At 37.0% G+C, this 15,671-nt stretch overlaps 1 protein-coding gene across 2 annotated transcripts in view; it reads right to left on the bottom strand.

Annotated features, from left to right (window-relative positions):
* Window positions 1-1,989: 1,989 nt before the first annotated feature.
* The window catches only part of insyn1 (inhibitory synaptic factor 1), an 84,972-nt gene continuing 71,290 nt past the window's right edge, over window positions 1,990-15,671 (bottom strand). For both annotated transcript variants that reach the window (XM_065282943.2, XM_065282944.2), the window contains exon 4: window positions 1,990-2,945. In XM_065282943.2, the coding sequence (XP_065139015.1) occupies window positions 2,139-2,945 (807 nt within the window). In that variant the 3' untranslated portion in view covers window positions 1,990-2,138. The remainder of the gene's footprint in view (window positions 2,946-15,671) is intronic.

Here is a 15,671-nt window from a genome sequence, read left to right as displayed (position 1 = left end):
TTTTGTGTTTTTTGGAGTCAAACTCTCAACCAACAGTGCCAAATTCTATTGATTAAATACAGAAACAAAATCTTTATGATGCTGCATTTGAGGTTTCTTTTAAAATGGCAAATGCCAAGTAATGGCATTTATCAATGAAATGCTGGCAGAAACTGATGTTACAGTGGCATAAAAATGGGTATAAACAACGTTTTATTTTTATGGAGTTTATGGAGAAAGTACTTAGGGATTGTGTATGTTTTGGATGGCATTTATTATTAAACGTAAAATAGCATTCATCTTAATAACCCCTTATGTACTTTTGAAAAACATTAAGAGGGAATTTACTTAGAATGAATTGTGCACACTGATAGCATCATTTATTTGCGTTATTTGCTGTCTTCATAGTTTAAGCACCTGAATCACTAAATTATGCAAATCAGTTAATGGTGTAAACATTCCCAAAAGGCAGTACCTCATCTTGCAGGCTGGTTTTGTGCTCGGTTGTGGAGGATACAACAAACTATCGTAATCTGTGACACTTATCTTCAATTGTATAGCATAGCTCCTCAACTCCTGAAATCCAAATCTGCTCTTTAAAATAGAGAACATGAGGTTAACTACGATGTCCTAATTGAAATATTCATGAAGCAGCAGTACTTTACCAAACCTGATTAAACTGGCTGGTAGCTAATTGATGAGTTGAATGCAAAAGTTTTGTGCTGAAACAGCACGCACAAATGTACAAACTGTTTACCCTAATTGTCATAAATCAGCCTGTTTGCTTTTGGTTTAACACAGGTTCCGGTTTAACAAAATAAATGTGTTGTCTTTAAAATGGAAGAAGCTTTTTTTGAAACGGCCGTAAGATGGAGGATGGGAAGAGAGATGGTTGTGCAGGATCTATCACCCTGATAGAGATGGTCTCTGTTCCCCTGAGAGCTGATTTCGAGTAAATGATTACATTGAGGGGGTAATTAAGAACAATCTGTCTTCAAACACTCATTTTGCTGAGCTACTTTGGCCTTCATTTGCTTCTAATGTATAATTTCTCTCTCTCTTTCTCTCTCCGTGTTCCTCCCACTCACACATTTCTCGCTACCCTCCGCCCCCTCCTACCACTGAATAGTTTTTCCACTGTAGAGTAAATACCAAAAGCTCTAAAAGAGAGACAGGGTTTTGTTAAAGACCCTCGAAACCGAGAGGCGAGGACTCTGCACGGAAGCCCCCTCGCCGAGCCTTCAATCCATCGGATCGATTAGCTGTGCTATTGGCAAAATCACTTTGAATAAAACACAGCAATATTGAGTTCACAGTCCCTGCTGGGTCCGAGAATGGGGAGACATAACCTTTTGCATCTCGCCTTTGTACGCTGAGATTTAAGTCAGCACCCCCAACGACCTTGCCTACCCCCGCCGTGAGCAGAAACAGTGTAAATGTCAAAGTGGAAAACAGGCACTTTAAAATACTTTGCTTTTGTCTACCCCTTTATCCCAGCACCAAAACCAGGTTGTGTACTGGGGATAGACTCCTCATATACAAGTACCAACAAATACCAACATATTTTCTATTTAAAGGGTTAATTTGGGTGGTCTATTTCATAACGCTTTGTGCATTTTGGTAAAATAACCAAAAGGCTTTAGGTTACATCCCTTGCCATGTTTCTTGCTAGCCAGTTGCAGGTGTTAATATGAGGAGGTTTTAAAGTGTGTTAAAAGTAAATTTCACTAGCATATAAATGGCCACTAAACTAACAGAATAAAATAACAAAAACTATATAAATCCAATGTTGACTTCATGAAAATATTTAAGAGATTTTTATCAATGTATCCTAAATTGCATAACCCCTTTTAAATGCTAACCTTGGAAACGGAAAGAAACCTAAGACAAAATATGAAGGGGCGAAAACATTTCAAATAAGACCTCACAAAAACAATTCATTATTCATTACTTTCGAATATGTGCAATAGATATGCAAATGACCAGTCATAAAAATGACTTTAGCAAGTCTTGAAATTTTCCCATATATAATTTATTTAGTAATTGTTTTTTTGTTTTTCATCTATTATCTATGTATTCCATATTAAATAGTATAGAGTTCTTTTGTAATATTTTCTTAGTTCTTTTATTCTTTTTTATATGCAAAGTTGGGCGATATCTCAGAGGTCCTTGGTTTTCTGTTTGGCGGGGATGTAGGGCAATACAGTCTGAGTGCTTTTATCCGATACTGTTTGCGTGCTGCTGTTTCGCAGCAGTTTTTTCCGGCAACCTGGGTTAAGAAGACCTTTCCTGGGTAGTGTGTGAGACCCCACAACTGCCACCTTTACAGGCGAGGGGCCAGCGGATGCCGTTTCCCGACAGTTATAAAGGCCAGGCGGGTGATCAGAGGAGGACAAAGGGGGCGTGGGTGAACAAGCCAAAGGGCTGGGTTCACTGTCCGTGTCCGGGATCCCGCAGTCCCCTTTATCTATTTCCTCTCTGACGTCATCTTCCTCATCTTCATCATCGTCACAGCACAAGGCGTGGTAGAGGATTTTGTCACTGAAACGGACCCTCTCTCTCGTCCCCGAGGTGCGGGAAGTTTTTTGACTGTACGTTGAACTGGATGCTTCTTCGCTGGAGGAGTCAGGGGTGATGATTAAAGGTCCATTAGGGATGGGAAGACCCCCGTTCATTTGCGAGTAGACGCTGGCGGTGGCATGCGTAGGCATGCCTGACGACGACCTCTCTTGCTCCTCGTCCACCTCGTCCCTGTGTGCTTTCCGATTTGAAGAGTTAGAGACCTCCAAAAAGTTGCAGAAGTCCCAGCCGTCAGAGAGCATGTCCTGGCTGAGGAAGTCCAACCTGAAGGCTTCACCCAGACCTCGCTCGCTACTGGAAGTGCTGCTCGCTGTCGCAACCGTCCAATCATCTGGATCCAGATCGAAGTCAAGATCCGATGTGAGTTTGTCAATCTGACCCACCACCTGAGAAAAAAAGGAGAGAGAGGGAGAGAGAGGGTGAGAAAATGATGGAATAATCAGGTTTAGATTCCTTGATCATCAAATATGCATTAGCGAAACCTTTAAGGTCAGTCCAATTTTACTTCTGCCAACTCGAGAGATTTAGAGAAAACTATGTAAATATATTTTTCAAGCAAAGTACGGAAATGATCCCAGGATCATAATTCAATTATCTTTTTCACAAATTGTTTGAACTAACATGGAATTGAGTTCAGCACATTACACAAAGGCTGCTGGTATTCAAATACACGGGCCCTGAAAAGTATTTGGACACTTAAGCCACACATAGAAAACTGCATTAGAACAAAATAACTAACTGTTGTTTAAAAAAAAATATGCAAGGAATTTTTAAAAAAAGTAATTATTTAATTTCCTTTAGTCATCTTTGTAATCACTTTAACCGTATGGTAAGAAAAAAGATTTTTGCATATATTCATTTGGCAGATATAACTATATATTAGGGCTGTCAAAATATTAATAACGCGTTAATAATGCGTTAATGCAAATTCATTTAAACGTCACAAATTTTATTAACACGTGATTAACGCAACACGCAATTTCTGTTTGACCCTTAGTCAAGCCCACAGCTGGATGAATTGAGACGCAGCAAGTGACCCTTGCTGTCAAGATAGGTCTGAAGTTTTCATAAAAATAAGAACATTAAGCTCTCAACGAAACCAATGCTCTAAATAGTCATTAAACATCTAAAATTATTTTTATCCCCTGAGAGGTGTATTGTCCCAAATCCATAATCTAAAGCAAAGATGCGTCTTCATTCACTTGCTCGTATTTAAGTTTCATTTTTAAAGCATACAGAAATTATAGAAAATAGAATGCAGGACTTGCTTGATATTAAAATAATTTTTAAGAGAGTTACATTTTTAAGAAAATAAAGTTCTTGACCTGATTGATGTTAAAAGAGTAATTAAGAGTGACAAGACTCAAAAGCCACGTTCCTGACGCTGACGTCTGAAGCGCATGCACACAAACGCGCGAGTGCGTGACCCTGATATAGACATCTCCAACAGTGGACCTTTTTTCACCAAGCTGCTTGACAATTTCCCCGTAGCCCTTTCCAGCCTTGTGGAGGTGTACAATTTTGTCTCTAGTGTCTTTGGACAGCTCTTTGGTCTTGGCCATGTTAGTAGTTGGATTCTTACTGATTGTATGGGGTGGACAGGTGTCTTTATGCAGCTAATGGGTGCATCTAATTTAGGATAATAAATGGAGTGGAGGTGGACATTTTAAAGGCAGACTAACAGGTCTTTGAGGTCTTTTTAGAATATGTCTCTCACAGTGGACATCCAGCTACGATGACAATTTCAGACCCCTTATGATTTCTAAGTGGGGAAACAGCAGGGTGTTCAAATACTTATCACTGTATATTTTTGTCCAAATCCCTGTTGATAAGAGCATTAAAAACGTACAAAGTGTTAAATTTAGGTACATTTAGAACAGATAAAAATGTGAGCTTAATTTGCGATTAATCTATTGACTAGTGTTGTAGTCAAGACCACCTAAACTGAGACCAAGTCATGACCAAGACCAAGACAGGCCAAGACCGAGACAAGACCAAGACTTTAAAGGGTCAAGACCAAGTCAAGACCAAGACAGGCCGAGACCAAGTCAAGACCAAGACCAGTGCAAGTTACTGCATTAAAACACTTATGATAAAATGTGGAATATGCAAATGATAAGGCACTTCTTGTCTGTGTGTGCATGCGTGTGTGTGTGTGTGTGTGTGTGTGTGCGTGCGTGCGTGCGTGCGTGCGTGCATGCGTGCGTGCGTATGTGTGCGTGTGTATGCCATCAGAGAAGTTGATAAAAAGGCATTGCAGATATGTGGGAATTTATCAAATAAAAGCAAATAAAAGTGAACAAACACTAAAGAGCTGAAATAAACTTAACCATTTATTCTGAACTATCTTGCTTGCCATCCACTTAACACAATGCAGGTGTTTTTAGTAATAAAATTAGAAAAATTGTCATTGGGAGAAACTTTAACAATACTTAAACAATGCCAACATCATATGCCAAACCTGAATAAACTGCATAAAATTAATAATAAAAAATAAATTTGTGATGTGCCATCTTGACCGGTCTTGAAATAAAATTCTGAGTCCTCTTTGCCTGAGACCAGGGAGACCGAGTAAAAATGCATCGATTCCAAGACGAGACCAAGACCTTTAAAAAGTGGTCTCGAGAACCACAACACTAGCCCTAATTTTTACCAATATGTGTGTTTGAACCCATGACCTTTGCGCTGCTATTCGGATGTAGTGGAAACATGAAGCCAAGTGGTCACATTTCACATCAGGTGTCTTATAGTTCATCACCACTTCATTATATATTTCAACTATGTACTAAAGGTTTGTCGCAGTGATAACCTAGAAGAGCCTTTTTGTTCCCAAAGAATCTTTCAGTCAAAGGTTTTTAAAAGAACCATTTCTTATAGATTTTATAGTCTAAAGAACCATTTCCTACTACAAAGAATCTTTTTTCTAACATAAAGATTTTGAATAGGGTTTTTGACATGTTATTATAAATGACCTGTGTGATATTTTAATATATAACACATATACATTCTGGGCACACCTGACACATTACATCTTGTAAAAATTGACATAATAGGTGCCTTAAGTTAAGGTCCTTATGGAACCATACAGCCTGACAAAGAACTATATTGTTATTGTTGAAGTGTGAAAGCCAACCAGAAAATCTCCAAATGTTTGTGTTTTTTTATGCCACTTGGTTTCAGACTTTTTACAGTGCAAAGCCATTCATACCTTTACACCTGTAGTTAACCTTTTTTTCATGTTTAAGGTGTTTTTTTTTTCTTGACTTTGTGGCATAAACACAGACGGATCAGATGAATATGCCCTGCTGGCATGAGGGATTAAAAATCTAATTCATTTATCCAGCACAATGACTCCAAAGGAGCAATTAGGAGCTCTAAATCCCTGATTACACCGCAGTGAAAGCCAGAGGAGGGCACGCGTTTCGTGATCCGCTCGCTGATTTACCAGATGAGTTGCCTGAGACACTTTTTCTTATCTCTATCTGTAATCACTCACCGAGCAGTTGATACTATATTTAAACGTGCCGCAAAAAAGCCGTTTACTCTAATGTTTAACAGAATATGCTTGACTTAATTTAATTGCCTCGCTTATTTTATTTACTTTGTTTTTAACTGTGGGAGCTTGTACTGTATGTCAGGAAGAATTTATAAGATGTAACGGGCCTTGTTTCTGTTGTTTTGCCACTGATCCACAACATGGGTGGTAAAACATCTTCCAACGGCAGAAGTGCTCAATTACTAGAAAATTAGTGAGAAATAAGGTAGCTTCTGTTCTTCGAAAATATGTATGGATGATACTTTTACATTATACAAACACTTTTAAGCCCGAAATCAGCTGAAAGTTGAATCAGGTCTAAAATAACTGATTCCTTTTATCCTGATTATTATATAATTCAAAATTTTCAAGACCATTTCCACCCCTATCTCTTGGAATGTAACTGCCTGTTTCCTTTTCCAGATTTAAGTTCACTTGAATCTTATTTAAAACATGAATTCTTCTTGTGTGTATTATGCTTTTTAATGTTTAAAGATCAATGAAAATGTATTTCCTCAATACCCTTTAAAAACCCTGCATCAGCACCGCTGTCAGTAGTTGTCTAATCACAGTCATCAAAACTGTAGGACCTCCTGACCCACGTTGCTCTTCAATTTTTCTAGCCTTTATGACCCTCTAACAAGGCATTTATGTTTTTAAGCACACATTATTCATTCTCAGTCCATTTGTATTCTATTCAACAGCCGTGTATAAACACTATTTTATTCTACTCATCTGGTTGCTGGTAAGTAATAATTGTGTCGTCGCCTGGGCGGGAGCAGTTTAAGGGCAGTGTGTACTTTCTGAGTGGGTAACTTAAAGTCTGTGCTATGCCAGCTCTGAATGAAGGATAGGAAAGCTTAATAACACACGCTGAGGTGCTGAGGATGTGAGATGAATTGCTGGCCCAAGGGCGGATGAGATAGCTTTGTTTACGAGATTACTCGTCCTGCAAAAGCAGGATTTAATTCAATCAATGTTTTCCAGAGAGTCTGGCTCTGTTAGACACATTTCACAGACCCCTGTCATCCAAGAGAGAATCCAAATTTAATCAATAGTAGGCCCGTTATGACTCATGCCATTTTTAATATTAATTGAAACTGTACGAGATCCTGGAAAGAACAAGTGCTCTCAGTAGAGGATATTTTTAATGGCAGCTGCTTTCACTTACGGCGTCTAATGTTTGGGCCACAGTAAAATTAATAAAGTAAATAGACCAGGAAGCCAGTGATTCACTTATAATCATCTATTCACTTTAAGCTGTATATTGCAGATTATAGCAGTCATTATTTTATTTCTCATTTGAGCCAGAATAAAAAGAAGTACACTTCCATAATGTACTTACTGTAAAGTGCTTGATTTTCACACACTAATTGTGTGAAGACGAATGTGAAAAGACCATGGATCCCATTAAAACTTGCTTGTGAGTACTTGGACCTGAAGGATACGGTTGATTAGTAGACGGTTGAGTCTTAATTTGGCAAGTAAGGTGGAGTTGCGATTTTGGCGTTTTCCCATGGTCTTGAGAATAGTATGTCATACAGAACCGTTTGCCACTGTACATTAGTATTAACGACGACAGTGGGGCTTCTGGCCTTAGTAAAACGAGTTTCTGATTCTGTGTTAAAGATCAGATGGGAGGCCCCATACATAGATTCGCCCTGGGCCCACAAACTTGCTAAATCCTCAGCTATGGGTAATATACTTATGCCGCAATAGTTAGCCTGTCTGGAACTGAGCTGACTTAAACCACATCACTGTCTGACACTTGCATTACATGCGAACGGCCCCTAAGCTAATAGGATTTTGTTTCTCTCTCCCTGTCTCGTCTTCGACCCCGAGGACAATGAGACAAACAGACCCAGTTCCGGTAAATGTGAAGGTCGGAACTTCCCTTATTTACTAGCCGTCTGTCAACGTGATGCCTAGCTGATGCCTGACCAACGACCACCGGCAGAACCCGTTTAACCTCCTTACTCATTTACATATATACAGTATATATATATATATATCCCAAGGGTTTTTTCCTCCCAGGATTTTTTTCCCCGGCTAAAAAAAGTCACATTTTTATTCTCCTAGGTTTTTTTAACCCGGGGAGTCAGCCTTCATTGGCTTTACTTAGCACCCTCTTCTATATGTTACATTAGTAATACGCTCGCTTATAATGTTGATTCATAGGCGCAGCAAATTCTGCTGCTTATGCTATCTGTATTATGTTATGCTATCTATTAATTTTTCTGTGTTTTTCCCTGCTTCTATTAATGTAAAGCTGCTTTGAAACAATTACCAATTGTGAAAAGCGCTATATAAATAAAATTGAATTGAATTTAATGGATACAACCCAGCCACATACATCACAACTCCCCCTAATGTGTAGTTCAGGTTCATATTTTTACTTTTTGAATTCTGAGTTTCATCATTTGCAAAGTTTCTAGTTGCATCTTTAGTGATTTTGCAACTTTTGATTGCTACTTGTCCAAAGAAGTGGAGGTTTTTGCCAAAAAGCTTGCATGCACGTAGAGGGTTTTGCAGCGAAAGACTGTCAGATTTGTTAAGCGACATTTGAGAAATTAAAGCATATCAGTTAATTTCCAATGAAGTGTAATGACTGACCCTAAACATAAATGCCTGATAAAAATTGCTTATTTCCAAGGAAGCATGTTAGACGCACTTAGGGTTTTGCATTTGAACTCACTTCACATACACTCGTAAAAATAAAAACTCATAAAAGGTTCTTCGCTTTGACATTTATCATTCACAAAAATGTCTTGGTGGAGACAAAGGTTCTACAGACTAATAAGACAAGAAAGAAAGTTATGAGAACTTTGACCGAAAGGGTGATCATAAATGGTTCTGTGTTATTGCTGTGCCCTTTGTTGCACTTTTATTTTTAAGAGTGTAAACAAACTTTCTGTGCACTTATAGCTTTGAAACAATTATGCACTTTGCCATTAACATGATCCCCTTTAAAGTAAAACACAAACTCCTAATACACAACAGGAAGGACCTAATTTGGCTGATAATGTCCGTTGCCGTAATTATCCAAGCAGCCGTCTCCATCCCCGCCGCGCATTCCAACTCCAGCGATCGGAACAGGCATTCCTCAGGGTAAAGAAAATTATTCAAATGAGCTCGCCTTACAGTACCTCCACTACAGCTCCTCGAGCAATTTAACTAGATAGCACTGCTAGCTCAAAAGAGCCCACAGAACCTTCAGGTCACAGATGGGCCCGACACAGCTAAGATGAACAGTAATCCCTGCACCTTTTCTTCAAGACGCCGCAAGACAGAGTGGGTTATGGAGTAAATTATTGGGTAAACAGATTGCCTAAGTGTAAAGCATGAATGAACACATCGGGAAAGAGTCATTAGCGTTGGAACACATTGCGTTTTAACTGGAAGGGACACAATGAGAACCTGCACTAGTAATTACAGTCTATAGAGTAAAAATCACATCCTTTTGTCAGCTTTGGCCCTCATAATGGCAGAGATTGCAGCTGGATTATTCAACTCAGAAACGATTCCTCTTCCCACTCCGGTGCTTTCAGTCAACGCTCGTCTCACTGAGGCTAAATTATACCTCGCTAGGAATTCGAGGAAAACAGTTCATTGTGGCCAGCACGTGAATGTTGCAAAAGACATAAAGACCTACACTGTAGAAGAATTACATCTGGTGGCACATGACACCAAACTGGCCTTTAAAATGTACTTTTTTGACAACGTTTGTGAAAAATGTAAAATAAATGTGCATAATGTGCAATGGTCTGGAAATGGCTTAGTGTAACATCATCTCTATGTGTATGCCTAGTGCACAGAAGCACCAAATGTGAGTCAAAATTGGCTCAGGCGAATAAATAAAACTGAGTTTCTGGCTAGTTGCCTGGTAACCTCAGTGGAAAATTTACCATCAGAACTTTATCTAGAATGTCACTGAAATAAAAATATGAGGAACAAAATCACAATATGTCTTGACATTTTTGTGACAGGTGCAGTTTCACAGAGATACGGAGACCAGGTGATCTTGAGTGACACAATGACCCGCAGCCTTTGGCACAGATATATGTGGAAACAATCATTTTAAGGGCAAAATATATAATTTACTAAAAATAATTCAAAATGTCAGTGTAGTTACGATCTTACACTTTAAAAAATACAAACCAGCGTTGGGTCAAAAAGGAACAAACCAAGCCCATTGTGTTGTAATTTAACCTATGCTGGGTTGTTACAACCAATTGGGGGGTGTACATTTTAAACATTTTTTGGGTAAATTAAACACAACAATTAATTTGTCCATTTTTGAAAATAACCCAGCATTTTTAGATGGTCCCTGCACTCAAAAAAATAATTCATTGGATTAACTCAATTAAATTGTGGGCAGAATTTCCATCCAATATAAATGTGTACCCCTAACTCATAAAAACTGCTTTACACAATAAAAATATATTGAGTTTGTCCAACTTAATTTAAAGTAGATGGCAGTCCTCAATTAAGTGTAGTTGCCTCAACTCAATTTAGTGTAGTCTGAATAACTCAATTTAGTGTAGTTTCAATAACTCAATTCAATTATTTTATATAAAACGTTTTTATATCATACTAATTAGCATAAGCACATGTTAGCATGCTAATAATAATAACATATGATACTTTGGATGAGCATGTGAGAAGAGACTGATCTCCAAACAAGCATTAACACAGTTAGTGCTCATTGAGAGAAATATTTCACATCCACAACTTAACCAAAAGTGCCACTCTTCTGCATGATGGTAACCGAACAATTCGAAAAAAAAAATATAACAGAAACGCTTCTAAATCAATAAGATAAATTAACATTAAACACCATTAAGTCTTTCTCTTTACCTAAAAATGCATAAATTACACTTAAAGCGTAACTAACCCCCTGGTCACAGATCCCAAGGAGATAGAGGGGACAAACTAAGTGTGTGGTGAGATTGTAACAAGGGCGTGGTGATCTTGAACCTGCTTACGTCACGAGTCATTTTTTGGACCCAACATCCAATAGGAAAATTCAACTGCAGTAGCCACCGTTCAACCTGAAGAGGGCAGCACTCAGACGTTTTTACACCATATATTTTAGTATTGAAACACTTTATATCCAAATGTCAAAAAAATCACTAAAATCAATGAACAGCACTAATAAAGCCCCATTCTTACAGATCATTAACTAAAAAAATTTTGTCTAATGTTAAGTTACGCTTTAATTTAAAAAATTACTCTCCAAAAGCAGTTGCACGCAAAGCATGCTGGGAAATACAGATCCGCGGCCCAGTTGTAGTAGCAACAAAAATAATTTATGGGGTCCCAACATAAAATGATTAAATGGACTGAACATGACAAAATTAGGTTGAGAAAAAAGGTATTCTTTTTCCAGAACCCAAACTCAAACTAATTGTGTTAACGCAATTAAAAAGAAATCAATAAATTAGTACATATTCCTTTTGTGTTAGACTAATTAAATATATATACTTATTGCTCTTGATGAGATATTTAAAATTTATTAAACACAATTTTTAATGTGTCATTTCTAAGAAGGGCTTTAATCATTTTTTTGAGTGGTCCGAGTTTGAATACTGCTCAAGGGTGCGTTTCCCAAAAGCATTGTTAGCCAACTATGGTCGCAAGTTCCATCGTTTCAGCATAGTTTTAAGATTCAAGTGTTTCCTGAAACCATGTTCCAGCGGACATCCTTAAAATGCATCGCAAACTTGTGTGGTTGTAACTACAGCTGTTGAGCTGTGGTTAGAAGCATAGTTCCTTGTTATTATGACTTGAACACTGGTATTGATCATCCATTTGAACAAAATAAGCAAGCAACAAGCAGATGCATGCTATACCCATCATTCTAAATATATACAAAGTCAAATTTACATCTTTTAGTTTCTAAACAGAATTAAAAAGCTGTTTTTGAAAAGTGTGCATGCGTGTAAGTTACAGGTTTTAAGACCCTAGGGAACGCCTAGGAGAAGTGATGTAAGAGGGAACTTGCGCATTATTGAAATATCTTGAAATAAACCAACAGAGGAATAAATCACAATAACAAAATCAGTCTTCCAATGCAATTCACGTTATTTACAGCAATAATCTGACATTAAATCGATTTAACAGATTAATTAGTACTCCACTTCCTACGTGACATCATCAACTATGTTGAACCAACATTGTTCAAATGACGAATGTCCGACGAAGTTACTATGTCTTGACAAGGAAGTTAATTTCTCCAACTTTGCATCGTATTGTGGTGGTTCTGCAGTGCGTTACATTGTTGTTCGGGAAACGCACCAATTTATTTACCCCACCTTTCCTTTTACTTCAACAATTTATTACTAAAAAGAGAGTCATGGTCCAATAGAATATTTGATATGGGCCAATTATCATTACTATAATTAATATTTTCTGTGGTTAATTACAATTATGTTTATAATAAAAGCCTAATAATAATAATAATAATAATAATGATTAGAATGATTCATGGTATCTTACTGACCGCTTTATTTTCTCACTGGCAAGTTATTTTTAGACTTATCTTAGCTTTGTGTTAAAACACAGAGATCACTGTTCAGAACATTATTTCCATTTAGGCATTCAGTTCCCCGTTCTAGGACAGGACTTAGGTTTTTTTTTACCTGTGATTACAGATATTTCATGTTCTGCATGTTCTACTATCAGCTTTAGTGCTCCTCCCCCCGAAACGCCTTCCAGTCAACTCACAAAAAGCTATGAGGTAACAAGCAAATTGATACAAGAGCCATATTGCAAGCAGAGCTTTGCAGTGATTTGTGTCAGGTTATTGCAGGTCGGGTTCTCTGCTATATTTGAGGAAGTGCAGGTAGAGGATGGCCTGAGAGAGAATGACAGCTGACTCTTGACCTAAGCCTCCTGTGAAATGTCATCTGTGCCGGTGATCCATGAAAAACACAAATCGTAAAAGAAGCATAGGCTCATCTTGGTTTAGACATGTGTCTGAACTGGACACTGTCCTGTGTGGTGTACAATCCAATTCACAATTTTAATGATTGCTTGTTGGATTTTTCTAGCTAAAATTAATTAGTAGGTTACAAATGTATGACTTAACCACCATTCACCAATGGACTGAGCTAAAGTGAAATAGATGCAAAGGATGCAGACTGCATAGAATGATCGACAATATGTGTTTAAAAGCATGGATGTCATCATTACTTAAGTACTGCTACTTTTGTCTGTGATAGGAAAATTAAAAAAAAAAACAATCTTTTGAAACCATACTTAGCTTTGCTACTAGATTTTACTAGAAATGTAGGCATATATCTAGGGCTGTCAAAAGATTTATTGCGATTAATCGCGTATATAAAAGTTTTTTTTTTTTTGCATAATTTATGTATATGCACTGTGTGTAATTTCATATATATGTAAATACACACACGTTTGTATTTAAGAATTTTTTTTTAGTTTATTTAGTTTATATTTATATATTTTAATTTTATATTATAAATATATGTAAAAAAAAAACTAAATAAAATGTTAATGTATTTGTGTATTTATAAATATGGATAATATATTTACACAGTACACACCTACATATATATATTATGCAAACACAAACGTTTATTTTGTATGTGATTAATTGCAATTAATCTTTTGACAGCCCTAAACATAACGGTTAATAGTGATACATTGCAAACAGATATGAAAGGTAGGGCATTTATATATATATATATATATATATATATATATATAAATACATATATACATATATATATAAAAGATCAAACATCAATAAACTTTAAGTAAAAATTATAAAATAAAGTTTGTCATGCTAACTTCCCAGCGTTCCAAATGATCCAATATATAGTATCCTGCCTCCAGCATGAATTTTCCCTTGAATCTGATTGAAATGTGAACACTCTGGTAACAGGGAGCTATTAAAACCATCTCTCTCTCTGTAGTTAGAGGCCGAATGTGATGATGAGCAACTGCAAACAATTACCGCAACAGCGTCACACGCTGATTTCAAAGTGAAACGTTGGTAAATATTGCCTTAATGTATTTTGTTCACGCAGAGTTTCGGCTTTTGGAGCACACCGGAATCTATTCATCGTCCTTTCCTCTTAGTTCTCTTTGGAGTGCATGCGGGATGTGTCATCCTGCTTGGTACTTTTTATTACATTCTGCCGGCGGATTCATCATCCTCCTTATCGTTATGAAATTTGCTCAAGAAAAAAATTAATTTCACAAGAAGCTGCAGATACCGAGTTTAGCTGATAGTGAGAATGAATATTCAGGGTTATGTCGTAGAATAAGAAAAGGTGGTGTCAAAGACAGACAATTGTTCTGCAGTGCTTACTCTGAAGACATTGGTTTCACTGCTCCTCCACATCACAGCCAAAGTCTCTTTATAGGGAAGTCTCTTCAATCAGCAGCCATGTTTGCATTCCCTGCAGGTAACTATTGCAGTCATCCAAGACCAAGTCCTATCTAACCGAATGGGAGAAGCCCGAGATCTTTCAAATTGCTTGCTAAGGTCACAATTAAACAACAATTCAATTTGACACCAAATGTACTATAAATTCATAATTTTTTTAAGCTTAATACTAGAACCGCCAGGGGTCCTTGTATACCTAAAACCGCCAGCAAGTAAAATTTACCCACACACATAACCAATGATGCAGTAAACTTTGTGAATAAATTATTAACTGTAATAAATGTAAAGCCTATTTCTAGGCTATGTCGTGTGTCTTTAAAATGTAAACACCTGAGTGCATGTTCATTTTGTGCTCCAGTGAACGTAATTACGAAAATAAAAACTGGCTAACTTTAACTTTAAAAATAGAGAATAAAAAGAGAAAGCTTTTTAATTAAGCTTTTTTTGAAGGGTAATATTCTCTGGGGGGGGGATCTGGGACCTCCCATAAGGGACCCCCTATAAGAAGTCAAAATTATACTTAGGGGGGTCCCCTCAGATATTGGTATCTTAGTAAAGATAATGCTACCAAACCCATCATTTTTTTAATTTGTTATGAAGGTAAATTCTGATCTACACCAGTCAACATTCGAAGTGGATCAAAACCTTTAATAAATGTTTACATAAAAACAATCCCTAATACCCATTCTTGTCTTAGGACAACTTTGATAAACTTTTTTGATCCACTACAAATGTTGACTATAGTTTAAGTCTGTAAATTTTGGATTGCTTTTCCTTGTATCGATGTTACACAAATCATACATTTGTGTTTAAAGGTACTGTAGTAATGTGTTGCCATTTTGGGTTTGCTGCTATGTCATGGTGGGGACCCCCATAAGACTTGATTCAATTCGAGTTTGTACGTATATACCAACTTAATGTCTGGACTTGGTATTCCTTACCCACATAGATCGGATGCATTTAGGTTTACCTATCTTTAATCCTTTTTTATTATTATTACTGTCAGTGGTGTCACTGAAAAAAATATTCATTCAATTTACAATTTTTTTTAAGGTAAGTGGTTGCAATCAATATATTTAAGATACATTTAAACAAAGTTTTTTTATTATATTTTTTTGTTTGATTGTTTAAATGTAGCTTAAATAAATTGATTGCAACCAC

Source organism: Paramisgurnus dabryanus, chromosome 9 (genome assembly GCF_030506205.2).
Source record: "Paramisgurnus dabryanus chromosome 9, PD_genome_1.1, whole genome shotgun sequence".
Classification (NCBI taxonomy): Eukaryota; Metazoa; Chordata; class Actinopteri; order Cypriniformes; family Cobitidae; genus Paramisgurnus; species Paramisgurnus dabryanus.
Note: the sequence above shows the minus strand (reverse complement) of the source record. Positions and strands in the feature narration are given on the sequence as shown.